Below are 13,508 nucleotides of genomic sequence, written 5' to 3'. Positions count from 1 at the left end.
CTTGCCGTCACTTGAACCTACATCCATCAAGTTTTATAGCAATTTCTACATTCTTTACATGGCGTGTTTCAAAAAAATACTTTTCTTCAGCAATGGAATCCTTTGCAAAACTTTTTGCACAAAGTCTCCTGGAAAAGACTCATTTTTCTGACACTTACACTAGCAAAGAAAGCATATTTTTACAAAACATGGAAAACAATATTTTTAAAATACCCCTTGAAGATACAAAGTCATACGATTAATTAGATGCTAATTAAGTATAATCTACGTTTTTTCTGATCATGATTGCAAATGCTAACCGAAACTAATTGCTTGAAAAAAGAAATTAAACGAAGCGATACACGACTTTCATATATTATATGTTAAGCTCTACTTATATTTAGATCGGACACGAAGATAAAGTCCGGCAAAATAATATTCAAGTTTTCTTGAACATAATCTATGAAGCGGATTGAACGCTTATAAGAGTAAATACATAAAAATACGTAAACGTTATTTTTCAGATATAACTCAGATAGTTGCGTGCAAGTATGGTCGTAACTTTTTATTAATTTTTTTCAAACATTTTATTAAAAAAAATAGAGAACAATAATAGGATGAGAGTTTATAGAGGTGAACGAAAAGAAAATTCTTCTAATATTATATATAGTGGAATAATATTTATTACAGCACTGATACTTAAATTAATATACAAATCTTTACTTTTTTAAAGTCGAGTGACTTTTTTATAAATACATTAATTATAGTGACATATAGCATTTTCCATCATTTATATTCACTAAATTCTAAAAAATACTTTTCTCACACATCACAAAAAGTATCTACATCGAACAGTTACAATAATTTCGGTACTTCAATCATGAAAACTTTGTGCTATTGAAGAATGTTATCAATTGTAGACTATATAATTATAGAACTAGGTTAACAGAAGTAGATAAAAAAAAATGATCATTTAGATAATTTTTGAAGGGCAGTTAAATATTATTACCTATATATAAATAACACACAAAAACACTTTACTTTGTAGACGGAATGTATAGTAGTAAGAATCTATAAAAAGAGATCGAAAATTAGCAGTTTGGATTAGATAAAAATTATTACGCATACTTGCCACCATAAATAAATTGCCACTTGGTGGCTGTTGTGCGTTCTTTCAGAATGAAAGAAAAAGTATATATTATATAGACTTAAAAAAAACATCGTAGTTTTTGGAAATCTAATGTACAATATTGATTTGTTCATTTCATCCAAGAAGACAGTTTCAAAATGTAAATAAAGAAATTATAATTCTTTTTTATTTGTAAATGGCTCTTCTATGAAATATTGTTGGTATGTTTTTTCAAGCTTTTCCCTTGTATGATTTGTCCACAGCTTAGTTTTAACGATAAACGTTTCCAGAAGCTTTATACCTTCGTGATGATAATGCTTCACTGGTATGCCTGTTCGAATTTCGATTTCCTTGAAAATTTCTTCAGACTTTTGTTCATCATAAAGAGGTAAAACAGTAACTATCGTTATAGTTAAAAGTGTAAAAAATGCAGACCACATTATCAAAGATGTGAAAGCTTTACATAAGAGACTAAAAACTCCTCCTAAAATATCAATAAGAAAAATGTGTGAGTCTTTGTTTTAACCGTATTCTGATCTTTTTTTATATATATTTTTGTTAATTACCACTGGAATTACGAGATTTAATGCTACGTTCATTAGTGGTTTTAGATTTTGGAGACTTTGAGATATTATTTTTCTCTTGTATTTGCTCTTTTTTAGCATTAGGTGATTTCTCTTTGTTAGTGATCTTCTTTTCCGCACCTTTCTTTTTTTTCTTTGCTTCTTTCTTACTACTAGCTGCAGCCTTTTCTACTTCTAAAATTTTTATACAAAAATGTAAATTTACAAATTTCAAGAGCTATGAAATTATAGATGAAAGCATATTATTTTACCTTGAACTGCAGTGAGACGCCGTTGTTTCTCTTCATCTATAGTCATTTTTACATTTGCTAAGTAAACAACAATGTTACGAGCACATGCTTGACATTCGCTTGCATTGCTGCAAGGACCAGCTATACTAGCTACTGCTGGAGTTAATGGATTTTCCTTCAAATCCAACCATTTTAAGTTCTTTAATTCACCTAGACTCAATGGTAGCCTACTAATTCTATTGCTATAGAGATCTAAATGCTTTAATTGCTTTAGTTCTCCAAAATTCTCAGGTATCTCTGTCAGCATATTCTTACTAAGATCCAATTTAACTATTTGTGTCAAAGTTGCAAATGTTTTCTGCAAAAAAAAATAATTCCATTATAAAATCCAACATGTAAGTACTATTTTTTTTTAATATACTGATAGTAATCATAAATAAAACTTACAGGAAGTGTAGTAAGAGCATTGTTTGATAAATCTAAATGACTAAACCGTTTTACAGTTGCCTAGAAATAATTATTGTATAAAAATAGATAAATATCTAATTATTTGGAATAAAATTTTCTTGAACTGATAAAAATTTTTCTTACGATCTCTTTCACTGGTACTTCCTCCAAATTACACAGACTAAAATCCAAAGTATCACCATCAAGCATATCCTTTATATCCTTCACAGTTAATTTACCAGACATTTTAGCTACTAAAACATGCAATAAATAAAAGATTAATAATATTATTTATAAAGAAAGTGCACTTTTATTAATTCACATGAAAGTCTTCAGAGTAATATATTTAACAACATATGTTTAAAAAAAAATATCATTTTGTTTCCAAAACAATTGATGAACCAACCGTTAATAACTTATTTTCTTGCGTAATAAGAAATTTCCCTACAAATTTTTATTATACGAAAACACTTCAAAATTTCTAAAATTGTTAAAATTAGCAAAGAAAATTGAGATTTCTTTTGATAAATGATAAAGCTGCCAACGTACCAAGACGTAAGCGAAAGATTTTTGCTGACTCTAATACAGATGACGCCGACAGAGTAGCTATAGTACATCCACTGTGGATGCAGGAAGTCAGCACTAAATCGAAAAAAACAATCAGAAAAAGTAATCTAAAAACCGCGCGTGATTAGCAAAGACAGTAAAACTCATTGATAAATTCGTGCATTTAGTTTTCGTTAATAAAAAAATTCTAAACCTTGAACACTCTTAGGTGAGTAGAATTTGAATTTGCGCAACGTTTTAATTTGGTTTTTATAGAAAGGAATGTATTAAATCGTTAATAAAAATCATGCGCAATTTTTGTATCCAATCAAATTATCATTCTAACATGTCGTTAAAAAAATATATATTATTTCTCTTTAGAGCGACGTGTACCTGACAGATCGGTAGGTAACGTAGATTCAAGGAAAATAATTATATAATTGCGGTGATTTTGATCTCGATCGGTCAAGTATTTTAATGAATTATTTATGAAATTGTACTTTTATACTATAAAAACATAGCAGTATAATTCTCTACGTGTACTATGGTATAATATTGTTATTAAAAAAATAACTACACGTTAAATTCATTATGACATTATTGATTCCGCAATTTTACTTTTTAAATGTGGCGCATAAAAAAGTTACCTCCAATGATTTGCATTGTTAGGGTCTGTCTCCATAGGGCCTGTCCGAGCCGGCCGAGATTTTTTATGGGCACGCCATCTCTATAATTTCGTGTTCAATGGCGAGTTTCATAATGAATGCGAGAAACGCATCTATGGAGTGGCAGTACCCGTGGTTTGAAGTTTCCTGTCTGGCTGTCTCTATGCTCTGGCTATCCTCCATGTTCCTGCTCCAATTTTCATTCGGTAAGTTCGTAATTAATAATAATTCGTAACTAATTCCTACTTTTATTTTCATAAAATTGCAAGTTTCATAATCCCTTTTTAGAGTCATATGCACGAAGAGTTAGGCTTTCGAAATCCGTCAACTGTCAAATGACAAGTAGTAGCAGCAGCAGCAGTAGTAGTTGTAGTAGCAGTAGTAGCTGAAGGCAGGTGGTAGGTGAGAGAATCACAATGGCAGCCGAAATCAAGCCCGCGCCCGGGATGAACCAGGACAAGTTCAGCTCCAAGAAGCCTATACTTCTGTCGAAGCTCGAGGGTTGCAATGACGACGTCAATGCCGCCGTTATCATTCCCAGGGTTGACGGCGTCATCAGCGTCTGCGACGACAGGTCAGACTCACTTTTCTATTGTGTTTGCAATGCTTCTGATACTCGATGCATATCTATATGATGTATATACGATTAATTTATTTACATCGCATGCTTCTAGCTCGACTCTTATTGGACTCATTGTTTATAATGCAAATAGCAATCGTACAGTCACTTGCATCTTTTGTTAGACTTTTTTCAGACTATTTTTTGCATTGTACATATTTTTTACTCCTATTTTTTCATGTAATATATAATTTAATTAAATTATAGGTAAAACAGCAAGCTTTTTGTTATAAGTAAATAATAATTGTATGACACCTGAACAATCTTTCTTTATCTGCAAGTTCCTAGATAGGATGATTCAGACTGATTGCTTTATCTATCTGGCCTTTAAGCAATGTTTTGCTGTATTTTAGTTATGAATAAATTTTCTAATTACTATTGCAGAACTGTCAGAGTTTGGTTGAAACGTGACTCAGGACAATACTGGCCAAGCGTATGCATGTACATGGTTGCAGCACCAACCTCTCTTGATTTTTGTCCTGAAACCAGACAGCTGTTTGTTGGATTAGATAATGGTAGTATAAATGTATTTATCAAGATCAAATTCATTTATAATTTTTTCAAAAATTGTGAATCAAACGAATTTTTGGTTTTGTAGGAGTTTTTATTGGAAAGCGATTACAATCGTATGACAGCCATTCGAGAATACATGGCTCATCAAGCAAGAGTTGCTGCAGTAGTTTTTTCTTTGAGCTGTGAATGGGTACTTAGTATAGGTAGAGACAAATTGTTCCAGTTCCACAGTACTGAAAATGGAAAGGATCACATCAAATAATATGTTCAATAATCCAAAAGGTAACGTCTACAAAAAGTTGCTGTACCACATGCATGGAACATACACCTACAACATGGTGAGCATTATTAAAAATTTATAATAAAAAAACCTTTTGTTTTTCATAGTATATATATATATATATATTTATATGTAAACAATGAAATAACAAAACTATAAGAATTAAAGGTTATAAATGCACGTTTTTTTATTCAATATTTTTCTTAAATTCTACAATGTACAAAATTATTTCCTTCGTACATTGGTATTTTCTTGATTCTGGTATTTTACTGTAACCAGATGCAATTAATTTTAAAAATGGTTCAATTTCTGGCATTCGATCAGTCGTGGTAGTTGCTACATTATTTTGTATTATTTTCATCAATTTTACGCTTTCATCAATGGTTTTTTGTAAGTCATCGCCATCATCTACTTTTCGTTTCCGACAAAATTTATTGGTGATTTCAGATTTTGTTATAAACTCCACGTCGTCTGAAGAAATTTGTAGTTCATGACTCAGATATGGATCAAGCCAACTCATCTCATTATACAATTCCCAGGTCACTTCGGGTTTTCTTTCTGATCCAGATGGCTGGTATTTGCGTTTTTTTGCTTTTTCTCCTTTGAATTTTTTTACTAAATAGAACCATCTCGCTTCAATCTCTTTTTCTATTATTGATTAATGAATATTATATATACATATATATATTTTTTTATTTAAAATAAAGATTTATAGTGTATGAATTTCACCTGTAATGTGCACTTCGTATAGTTGATAAATCGCTTGGGAAATAGTTTCGAAAACTTGTGTTCGTTGCGATCTAAATTCAGTATAATATTTGTCATTCGACTTATCGTAAATAAAATTGTTTGGTTTCACCATTTGTATGATAACTTCATCAAGTAGTATATCTTTTTCAGTGTTTCCACTCATTTTTTATTTATGGCAAATTCAATCGAAGAACTATTGTCAATTTGAGGTTATCGGAACTGCTTTGCTACGCATTTAATTTTGAATAAGGATATACATCCATTTTCACCTCGTACAACGTACATTGAGTGTTGTGCTACACCTGAATTTGAGGTTATCCGACCTGCTTTGCTGCACATTCATTTTCATAAATATCTAAAATTAAAACTAATGTATTTGTTACTAAATACTTAAAACTAATATACCATTTGTTTTTTTGTTTTTTTCAAGTTTCTACACAATATGGAGGAGTCTTTTGGAAGAAATATAAATCTCGATAAAAAAATTTGTGTTTATTTGAAAAATTATTCATGTTTGTATGATAAAACACATGAAAACTATTATTTAATAAAAGTCAAAGATAAGGCTTTCAATGAAATAGCTGCTAAAATTAATTCTGACAAAGAGTTAAATGTCCTATTGACTGGTAAGTTATCATTTATATTATTATAGTATTTTTTTATATACAGAGAGTGAAAATACATTAACTGCATTTACTTTTGTTTTAGGTGCTATTGTAAGAAAGGAATGGGAAAATATAAGAAGGACTTTTGTTAGAAAATTTAACAAACCTCATTTAAGCAAGTACTACTTATACAATGAACTTCAATTTCTCATCCCTCACGTCATGAAAAAATACCAGTGTTTGGGATCAACAGAAAGTGATGAGCCGTCAACATCAAAAACTCAAGATATTGAAGTATGTAGTGAAAAGAATGATAAAATCATTCCACCAGTAAGCCAATGTTACTTTAATAAGAAAACTCATCTCGAAGAATTAGAAATGAAAGTTTTAAAAAATACAAGTACAGCTATGGAAAATATAAACATTTTAATGAAGGATAGTGATAATGAAGAGATTAAAGATAATTTTGTACTATGTATACAGCAAAGTTTGCAGTATGTCCCATCAACCCATGTGTTGGAATGTGTTAATGGGATATTAACTATTATGGATAAGTTTATGATATCTAATGAAGAATAAATATTAAAAATAAAGACTAACTGCTCTTATTTCTTTAATATATTTATTTTCTCAACTCATTTATATTGATTATTAGTAGTTTCATGTTTGAAAGATCCTGACATAAACCGTATTACAATATAAAAAAATATTTAAATATTATAAAGAACGTATATAATAAAAACGATTAATTTTTCTTTAAAAAACCATTCAATTCAGAATAAGTTATATTTATTAGTTACTATTTGGAAAACCTTTAACTATACACCTTTACAAAAAAGATAAATCTGAATGGCATTTACACGCATATGAACTTCTCCACCTCCTTGAGGATAATATCCTTTTCTTATAAACATCAAGCTCAAAGTTTCCACCAAATCTGTTCAACAGAGGTCTAAAAACATACTTAAATACTCTATATGAGGGCCAAAAGGTACATTAGTTCCTCCTTTGAGAATATAAGTTGCTGCCCTAGATGAAAATAGAGCACAAGGTAAAGTAACTTGAATGAGCAAACCAATACATCCAGCTGTTCTGGTGTCTACTATAAATTCTTGTTTTTTATTAAGAAAGGTCTCTTGGTATGAAAGTTAAGCAGGTTGAGCCTATTGCAGCTCCATGCACTTCAGCGTTACACATTTCTTTTAAAAATTTGACTCCTTCAAGATGCTGAGCTGACAAACCTGGTTTTGGACGACCTGCTCTTATGTTGCTAATCTCAATAGGAATTTTATAGAGTGCACTCAAACATAATGAAATTCGTAGCACTTGACCTCCTCCTTCACCGAGACTACCGTCGAGTTTTATTATTTTAATGATTGATTACATTCAGGTGAGTTGGCCACAGACTGCGGTATCAATTGCTTTGATGCAAAGACCATCTATTTATTGTAGCATTATTTGATATGCGATTATCGTCCTCAATCGTGCCCAGGACTACATGTGCTTCCTCTAATTGTATTAATTTCTTGCATTATCTTTTTTAATACTAATCTATGGCTCATCATATTGATGTCAATGTCAATTATACCTTCATTCTCGTTGGAAAACCACAGAATGAAATTATGACTTCTCATATTTTCCAAATTGAGATTGACAACACGAAAAGCTACTGGTACGTAGCGACGAAAATCATTTTGCATGATGTACTGAATGGTGAATTTCATTTTCACGTTAAGTTTTTCTTCTTCAAATGGCTTTGAATGTAAAACATTTTTCACAGATAGGTTATTCATTATTAAAGAATACTTTCTGGCATTCGATCAGTCTTCGTAGTTGCTACATTATTTTGTATTATTTTCATCAATTTTACGCTTTCATCAATGGCTTTTTGTAAGTCATCGCCATCATCTACTTTTCGTTTCCGACAAAATTTATCGGTGATTTCTGATTTTGTTATAAACTCCACATCGTCTGAAGAAATTTGCGGTTCATGACTCAGATATGGATCAAGCCAACACATCTCATTATACAATTCCCAGGTCACTTCGGGTTTTCTTTCTGATCCAGATGGCTGGTATTTGCGTTTTTTTGCTTTTTCTCCTTTGAATTTTTTTACTAAATACAGCCATGTCGCTTCAATCTCTTTTTCTATTATTGATTAATGAATATTATATATACATATATATATTTTTTTATTTAAAATAAAGATTTATAGTGTATGAATTTCACCTGTAATGTGCACTTCGTATAGTTGATAAATCGCTTGGGAAATAGTTTCGAAAACTTGTGTTCGTTGCGATCTAAATTCAGTATAGTATTTATCATTCGACTTATCGTAAATAAAATTATTTGGTTTCACGATTTGTATGATAACTTCATCAAGTAGTATATCTTTTTCAGTGTTTCCACTCATTTTTTATTTATGGCAAATTGAATCGAAGAACTATTGTCAATTTGAGGTTATCGGAACTGCTTTGCTACGCATTCATTTTCATAAATATCTAAAATTAAGACTAATGTATTTGTTACTAAATACTTAAAACTAATATACCATTTGTTTTTTTGTTTTTTTCAAGTTTCTACACAATATGGAGGAGTCAATCGATCAGAATCAATCGGAATTTATTTCTTTATAAAAACTGCCTTCTTATTTCTATTTTGTTAATATAGATTATTTATCTTTAAATATAATTATTTTGCCAGGGAACAGCTCCCTCATTGCTGAAATATTCTGCCAAGTTTTGCCGAATAAAAATAGGGTTTCGCATAACATTCTGATTAATTTGCCTATCTAAGTGTCTAAAATCGTCATCAACGTTGATTACATTTTTCGTAATTAAAAAATTATGTAACACTAAACAAGCGCTTATAATTAATTTATTCTTATCTAAATTATGAGCTAAAGCACTATTCAATAACTGAAATTTTGCACAAAGTATTCCAAATGCACGTTCTATAGTGAATCTGGCTCGGCTCAATCTATAATTAAAAATTCTTTCTTGATTTGACTGCAGCAATCTTCTATTGTACGGTTTCATCAAGTTAAATCCCAAACCAAAAATCTCGTCAGCGACTATTACGAAAGGTGATGAGCTGTCACTGTTAGGCAACTTTGTTGGAGCAGGTAAGTTCAATTCATTGTTCAAAATTTTGTTATAAAAATTAGTATTTTGAAAGACACTGGAGTCGCTGAACGAACCTACAACATAAAGAAATTATTACATATAAATTAATTAAATTACTCTGTCTTTATTGTTTTAAAAAATTTATTCTTACCACCATCACCAAGGGTGAACCAAACAAATCTACTTTGTGCATCGCTGATTGCTATCAAAACTAAACTATGAAATTTTTTGTAGTTATAAAAAACACTTCCAGCATGAGCTGGTCTTTTTATTCGCATGTGCTTCCCGTCTAGAGCTCCAACACAATTCGGAAAATTCCATCTGTCTTCAAATTCCTGGGCAATACGTAACCAATCCCGTTCGTTGGGAAATTTCACGTAAATTGGCAGCAGAACTGAAGTAATAACGTAGCACGTTTCGTGTATGATTTTAAAAAATGTAGCTTTTCCAATTCGGTAGTGCGCGCAATAAGTTAAAGCATTTCCTCCTTGAACGAAATAACTGAAATTTTAATAAAAATTAATATTTATTTTTATTATGAGATGAAAATACTTGACATAATTGTATATAAATAGTTACTGTATTGTTATAGCCAGTCGAATATATGCAGAAATTGGCTCTCTAATATGATACTGCTTCTGCAACTGATCAGCAATTAACGTATACAACTCTTGAAAATTGCCTGGTGTCATCTTAAATTGATTTGTAAACTCTTCGTGATCATTGATTTGTAAATATTGGCATACTGTAGCAAATGCTCCTATAATATTCCTTATTCTCGGTACGATATGTGGCTTCACCCACCATCTCCGCAAGGCCTTCTTCTTTTTTTTTATAACTTTTAATGTTTTAAGCGAAACAAGTATAACCTGCATTAATGTCCAAATTCTCATAACTTTTCGTTCATCTAGTCTCATAATTAAAATCTGTAAAAATAAAAATATTTATTATAAATTCAGCGAATAAACACAAAGTTTAGAATAAAAAATAATTGTATATAACTTTTTTATGAAAAATAATGAGTAAAAATATATAGCGTATGCAATGCTCAGTTGTACCGCCTATGTTGCACGTTAATGGGTTATGATCCAATGAAAAGCCGAGATTGGTGATTTTATTTTCTTTGTTTCAGGACGCGTGCATGCCCACTACAGTGTGCATTGAACCTTCATTGTGTCAAGGCAGTTTTTATAAAGAAATAAATTCCGATTGATTCTGACCGAAAGTATTCTTTAATAATGAATAACCTATCTGTGAAAAATGTTTTACATTCAAAGCCATTTGAAGAAGAAAAACTTAACGTGAAAATGAAATTCACCATTCAGTACATCATGCAAAATGATTTTCGTCGCTACGTACCAGTAGCTTTTCGTGTTGTCAATCTCAATTTGGAAAATATGAGAAGTCATAATTTCATTCTGTGGTTTTCCAACGAGAATGAAGGTATAATTGACATTGACATCAATATGATGAGCCATAGATTAGTATTAAAAAAGATAATGCAAGAAATTAATACAATTGGAGGAAGCACATGTAGAGTCCTGGGCACGATTGAGGACGATAATCGCATATCAAATAATGCTACAACAAATAGATGGTCTTTGCATCAAAGCAATTTATACCGCAGTCTGTGGCCAACTCACCTGAATGTAATTAATGTTCCCTTGAGAAAATTGAGGGCATTCTTGAGGGAACTTAAATCGTCTTCAACTCCTATTGCGACAAAGGAGCTCGTTGAAAAATGGCATGCTGCATGTTTCACCAGTAGACACCTGTGGGATGATGCCAAAAATATTATTCGAGATGTTAGGTTGTTTTCTCACGTTTAAACATCTGATAATGATTTAACATATGATTATTAATAAATTTAAAATAATAAAATAAAACCTCTTGTAGTTGATTATTTCTAACCTATCTAACCTTTTCATGTTATGCATCTTATTGCTTGGTCTTGACACTATAAATTTTGTCGGAAACGAAAAGTAGATGATGGCGATGGCTTACAAAAAGCCATTGATGAAAGCGTGAAATTGATGAAAATAATACAAAATAATGTAGCAACTACCAAGATTGATCGAATGCCAGAAATTGAACCATTTTTAAAATTAATAATGCTCACCATGTTGTAGGTGTATGTTCCATGCATGTGGTACAGCAACTTTTTGTAGACGTTACCTTTTGGATTATTGAACATATTATTTGATGTGATCCTTTCCATTTTCAGTACTGTGGAACTGGAACAATTTGTCTCTACCTATACTAAGTACCCATTCACAGCTCAAAGAAAAAACTACTGCAGCAACTCTTGCTTGATGAGCCATGTATTCTCGAATGGCTGTCATACGATTGTAATCGCTTTCCAATAAAAACTCCTACAAAACCAAAAATTCGTTTGATTCACAATTTTTGAAAAAATTATAAATGAATTTGATCTTGATAAATACATTTATACTACCATTATCTAATCCAACAAACAGCTGTCTGGTTTCAGGACAAAAATCAAGAGAGATTGGTGCTGCAACCATGTACATGCATACGCTTGGCCAGTATTGTCCTGAGTCACGTTTCAACCAAACTCTGACAGTTCTGCAATAGTAATTAGAAAATTTATTCATAACTAAAATACAGCAAAACATTGCTTAAAGGCCAGATAGATAAAGCAATCAGTCTGAATCATCCTATCTAAGAACTTGCAGATAAAGAAAGATTGTTCAGGTGTCATACAATTATTATTTACTTATAACAAAAAGCTTGCTGTTTTACCTATAATTTAATTAAATTATATATTACATGAAAAAATAGGAGTAAAAAATATGTACAATGCAAAAAATAGTCTGAAAAAAGTCTAACAAAAGATGCAAGTGACTGTACGATTGCTATTTGCATTATAAACAATGAGTCCAATAAGAGTCGAGCTAGAAGCATGCGATGTAAATAAATTAATCGTATATACATCATATAGATATGCATCGAGTATCAGAAGCATTGCAAACACAATAGAAAAGTGAGTCTGACCTGTCGTCGCAGACGCTGATGACGCCGTCAACCCTGGGAATGATAACGGCGGCATTGACGTCGTCATTGCAACCTTCGAGCTTCGACAGAAGTATAGGCTTCTTGGAGCTGAACTTGTCCTGGTTCATCCCGGGCGCGGGCTTGATTTCGGCTGCCATTGTGATTCTCTCACCTACCACCTGCCCTCAGCTACTACTGCTACTACAACTACTACTGCTGCTGCTGCTACTACTTATCATTTGACAGTTGACGGATTTCGAAAGCCTAACTCTTCGTGCATATGACTCTAAAAAGGGATTATGAAACTTGCAATTTTATGAAAATAAAAGTAGGAATTATTTACGAATTATTATTAATTACGAACTTACCGAATGAAAATTGGAGCAGGAACATGGAGGATAGCCAGAGCATAGAGACAGCCAGACAGGAAACTTCAAACCACGGGTACTGCCACTCCATAGATGCGTTTCTCGCATTCACTATGAAACTCGCCATTGAACACGAAATTATAGAGATGGCGTGCCCATAAAAAATCTCGGCCGGCTCGGACAGGCCCTATGGAGACAGACCCTCATAATCATAATACAGCGTGGCTTAAGCCATAAACACGGTAGTGAATGTATATAGTCTTCATGATACCGATGGAGTCCCTGCTCTCCGCAGATGTTATTGCAGGGATGTATGTATTTTTTCAAATATATATGTATGTACAAAGTCGGTTAATATTGATTAAAACGTTTACTAAATTTCAATTATTCAAAAACAGTCACCAAACAAATTTTTCCCTCAATATCCTATCAATGACTTTGCAAGTTGATTCTCATATATATGTACATACAGTTTCATTGTAATTATTGGTGATGAATATTTATTTTTATCGTACATATTGTACGATTTCGTACGAGTCATTTTAAAATTAATTATTTATGTACCGACGATCATGCAAAAATTATTTCGTTTGAGTACCAGACGGAAAATTGGACCATTAGGATCTTTAAGATTTCGTAGAAGGAAAAATGTT

The 13,508-nt window shown here is 31.6% G+C and overlaps 4 protein-coding genes across 15 annotated transcripts; 1 reads left to right on the top strand and 3 right to left on the bottom strand.

Annotated features, from left to right (window-relative positions):
- Window positions 1-652: 652 nt before the first annotated feature.
- Window positions 653-3,841, bottom strand: LOC131663866 (leucine-rich repeat-containing protein 59-like). 3 transcript variants are annotated; one of them, XM_058934583.1, is made up of 8 exons: window positions 3,711-3,841; window positions 3,563-3,642; window positions 2,919-3,011; window positions 2,514-2,623; window positions 2,370-2,429; window positions 1,944-2,280; window positions 1,675-1,866; window positions 653-1,592 (listed from the first exon to the last, which is right to left on the bottom strand). In XM_058934583.1, the coding sequence occupies exons 1-8, from the start codon at window positions 3,836-3,838 to the stop codon at window positions 1,282-1,284; spliced, it is 1,311 nt and encodes a 436-aa protein (XP_058790566.1). In that variant the 5' UTR covers window positions 3,839-3,841; the 3' UTR covers window positions 653-1,281. The 3 variants fall into 3 exon arrangements, with proteins under 3 accessions (XP_058790566.1, XP_058790567.1, XP_058790568.1); XM_058934584.1 differs by having other exon boundaries at window positions 2,514-2,620; XM_058934585.1 differs by lacking the exon at window positions 2,919-3,011.
- Window positions 3,677-6,946, top strand: LOC131663868 (uncharacterized). Of its 5 annotated transcripts, XR_009301885.1 has the most exons (7): window positions 3,677-3,786; window positions 3,869-4,154; window positions 4,584-4,714; window positions 4,798-5,050; window positions 5,440-5,566; window positions 6,173-6,368; window positions 6,451-6,946. XR_009301885.1 is itself a non-coding variant. In XM_058934593.1 (5 exons), exons 3-5 carry the CDS (start codon window positions 4,952-4,954, stop codon window positions 6,924-6,926), a joined length of 771 nt encoding a protein of 256 aa, XP_058790576.1. In that variant the 5' UTR covers window positions 4,014-4,154; window positions 4,584-4,714; window positions 4,798-4,951; the 3' UTR covers window positions 6,927-6,946. The 5 variants fall into 5 exon arrangements, 3 of the variants coding, with proteins under 3 accessions (XP_058790576.1, XP_058790577.1, XP_058790578.1); XM_058934593.1 differs by lacking the exons at window positions 3,677-3,786; window positions 5,440-5,566 and having other exon boundaries at window positions 4,014-4,154; XM_058934594.1 differs by lacking the exons at window positions 3,677-3,786; window positions 5,440-5,566 and having other exon boundaries at window positions 4,014-4,154; window positions 4,584-4,725.
- LOC131663869 (uncharacterized) lies at window positions 5,180-5,905 on the bottom strand. Its single transcript, XM_058934596.1, has 2 exons — window positions 5,722-5,905; window positions 5,180-5,640 (listed from the first exon to the last, which is right to left on the bottom strand). Exons 1-2 carry the CDS (start codon window positions 5,903-5,905, stop codon window positions 5,180-5,182), a joined length of 645 nt encoding a protein of 214 aa, XP_058790579.1.
- A 1,630-nt stretch (window positions 6,947-8,576) lies between the features above and the next one.
- LOC131663867 (uncharacterized) lies at window positions 8,577-13,053 on the bottom strand. 6 transcript variants are annotated; one of them, XM_058934590.1, is made up of 9 exons: window positions 12,856-13,053; window positions 12,488-12,773; window positions 11,928-12,058; window positions 11,592-11,844; window positions 11,116-11,244; window positions 10,832-11,071; window positions 10,052-10,398; window positions 9,624-9,973; window positions 8,577-9,546 (listed from the first exon to the last, which is right to left on the bottom strand). In XM_058934590.1, the coding sequence occupies exons 7-9, from the start codon at window positions 10,387-10,389 to the stop codon at window positions 9,029-9,031; spliced, it is 1,206 nt and encodes a 401-aa protein (XP_058790573.1). In that variant the 5' UTR covers window positions 10,390-10,398; window positions 10,832-11,071; window positions 11,116-11,244; window positions 11,592-11,844; window positions 11,928-12,058; window positions 12,488-12,773; window positions 12,856-13,053; the 3' UTR covers window positions 8,577-9,028. The 6 variants fall into 6 exon arrangements, with proteins under 6 accessions (XP_058790573.1, XP_058790572.1, XP_058790571.1 ...); XM_058934589.1 differs by having other exon boundaries at window positions 10,832-11,053; XM_058934588.1 differs by lacking the exon at window positions 10,832-11,071 and adding an exon at window positions 11,393-11,471 and having other exon boundaries at window positions 12,856-13,052.
- Between the last annotated feature and the right edge of the window lie 455 nt (window positions 13,054-13,508).

The sequence above is a fragment of the Phymastichus coffea genome, unplaced genomic scaffold (assembly GCF_024137745.1).
Source record: "Phymastichus coffea isolate CEN01 unplaced genomic scaffold, Cenicafe_Pcof_1.1 PCOF00039, whole genome shotgun sequence".
In the NCBI taxonomy this organism is placed as follows: domain Eukaryota; kingdom Metazoa; phylum Arthropoda; class Insecta; order Hymenoptera; family Eulophidae; genus Phymastichus; species Phymastichus coffea.
This window is presented reverse-complemented; position numbering and strand designations above follow the sequence as displayed.

Bases quoted from the DNA above. Each gene is read 5' to 3' on its own strand.
- LOC131663867 (XM_058934592.1), bottom strand. From the start codon at position 10,389: ATGAGACTAGATGAACGAAAAGTTATGAGAATTTGGACATTAATGCAG. The intron at 9,974-10,051 runs GTAACTATTTAT...TTAAAATTTCAG, and splicing joins CGACTGGCTATAACAATACA to TTATTTCGTTCAAGGAGGAA. The intron at 9,547-9,623 runs GTAAGAATAAAT...TTTATGTTGTAG, and splicing joins GTTCACCCTTGGTGATGGTG to GTTCGTTCAGCGACTCCAGT.
- LOC131663869 (XM_058934596.1), bottom strand. From the start codon at position 5,905: ATGAGTGGAAACACTGAAAAAGATATACTACTTGATGAAGTTATCATA. The intron at 5,641-5,721 runs GTGAAATTCATA...AATCAATAATAG, and splicing joins ATACGAAGTGCACATTACAG to AAAAAGAGATTGAAGCGAGA.
- LOC131663868 (XM_058934593.1), top strand. From the start codon at position 4,952: ATGGAAAGGATCACATCAAATAATATGTTCAATAATCCAAAAGGTAAC. The intron at 5,051-6,172 runs GTGAGCATTATT...GTTTTTTTCAAG, and splicing joins GAACATACACCTACAACATG to TTTCTACACAATATGGAGGA. The intron at 6,369-6,450 runs GTAAGTTATCAT...CTTTTGTTTTAG, and splicing joins GTTAAATGTCCTATTGACTG to GTGCTATTGTAAGAAAGGAA.
- LOC131663866 (XM_058934583.1), bottom strand. From the start codon at position 3,838: ATGAAAATAAAAGTAGGAATTAGTTACGAATTATTATTAATTACGAAC. The intron at 3,012-3,562 runs GTAACTTTTTTA...TTTTCGATTTAG, and splicing joins AACAATGCAAATCATTGGAG to TGCTGACTTCCTGCATCCAC. The intron at 1,867-1,943 runs GTAAAATAATAT...TAAAAATTTTAG, and splicing joins GCGTCTCACTGCAGTTCAAG to AAGTAGAAAAGGCTGCAGCT.